Source organism: Theobroma umbraticum, unplaced genomic scaffold (assembly GCF_002168275.2).
Source record: "Theobroma umbraticum cultivar Fairchild unplaced genomic scaffold, ASM216827v3 scaffold_4902.0, whole genome shotgun sequence".
NCBI lineage: Eukaryota > Viridiplantae > Streptophyta > Magnoliopsida > Malvales > Malvaceae > Theobroma > Theobroma umbraticum.
In genome coordinates this window covers 1-1,187 of record NW_018401793.1, presented here as the reverse complement: position 1 = coordinate 1,187, position 1,187 = coordinate 1, and the positions used below count along the sequence as shown (strand labels likewise).

Below are 1,187 nucleotides of genomic sequence, written 5' to 3'. Positions count from 1 at the left end.
CTCTCTCTCTCTCTCTCTCTCTCTCTCTCTCCCCCTGATCGCTTCGCCTCCATGTTTCTTTGATCAGGGCATGGTGAATTCAGAGTTCAAAATGTGCCGCTAAAATCCATTATGCAATCCATTCTTTGAATTGGGATAGCAAGAAAGGGTCAAGGAATGGAGGTGCAGAGGATAAGGCAGTTGATGTTACTTTGGTCTAGATTGCAAAGTAGCCCTGTTGCTCTCGTGGGTGGAAATCACACCGCTGCTCGGTTTTGTACTCGCTAAGTTTGCCTCTCTCAAATGCTTTTTCCTCTCCCCTCTCGCCGATTATAATCTTTGTTGGCTCTCCTTTTTATCTCATACTATTTCTTTTCTCACCTACTCAATACAAGACGTTTTTGGATCCGTTTTTTTATTTTTATTGAATAAATTTTAAGCCCATTTTTATCAAAGAAGTCTCTATCAATGGCTGTCCAAATTATTGATGGACTCCAAACCACATGCCATGACAAGCACAAGCCTTTGTGTTATGGTGGCATTAGCTTGCCTGCTGATACACATTTGATCGTCAAGCTCCCTGATTCTAGGATTTTTAAGCTTCGGTCTCAGTTCATGGTGATCTTGGCCTTGACCATTGTTTTAATTCCTTTGTTACGAATAGGATCAATTATTAGCAAGGAATCTGCAAGCCCTGCTGCTGATGCAATCAAGCCTGAAGTTGGCTCTACTGATCCCGTCAATCTGGAATTCTTGCCATTAATCTTTCGTGATTTGAGCAAGCAAGGCATTCTGAAAATGGGAAACAAAGGACTAATGCTAAGCAATGATGATGAAGAGGCCATTCATTGTTCTCTGTTCTTGAGGAGAAGTGATATGGAATTCATTTCTCTCACGGATTTGGAACGACAAAGCTCAATCCCTAACGAGTCATTTGACTTAACGTTCACGCAGAACTTCCGAGCAGCCTCAGAATTCATTGATCGCACTCTCAAAGTCGGTGGCATTGTTGCTGTTCAGCTGAGCGGAAGGTCCTCCCTTTCATTCGACAAGCCATCCAATTACAGAATTGTCTACCTCAGAAAATCTCAGTCAAACATTTTGATAATGAAAAAAATCGAGTATTCTAAGACAATCTCCAGCACCCAAAGGCGGCTTTTGGGGTACACATCAGAAGCAAAGAAGGCAGCGTTGAAGAAACTGGAAGA

At 42.3% G+C, this 1,187-nt stretch overlaps 1 protein-coding gene across 1 annotated transcript; it reads left to right on the top strand.

The window, feature by feature from the left end:
* Nucleotides 1–6: 6 nt before the first annotated feature.
* Nucleotides 7–1,182, top strand: LOC110428933 (uncharacterized; the record flags this gene model as incomplete). Its single annotated transcript, XM_021444855.2, has 1 exon — nucleotides 7–1,182. A coding segment is annotated over exon 1 (735 nt), but the record flags the coding sequence as incomplete, so codon positions are not given.
* Between the last annotated feature and the right edge of the window lie 5 nt (nucleotides 1,183–1,187).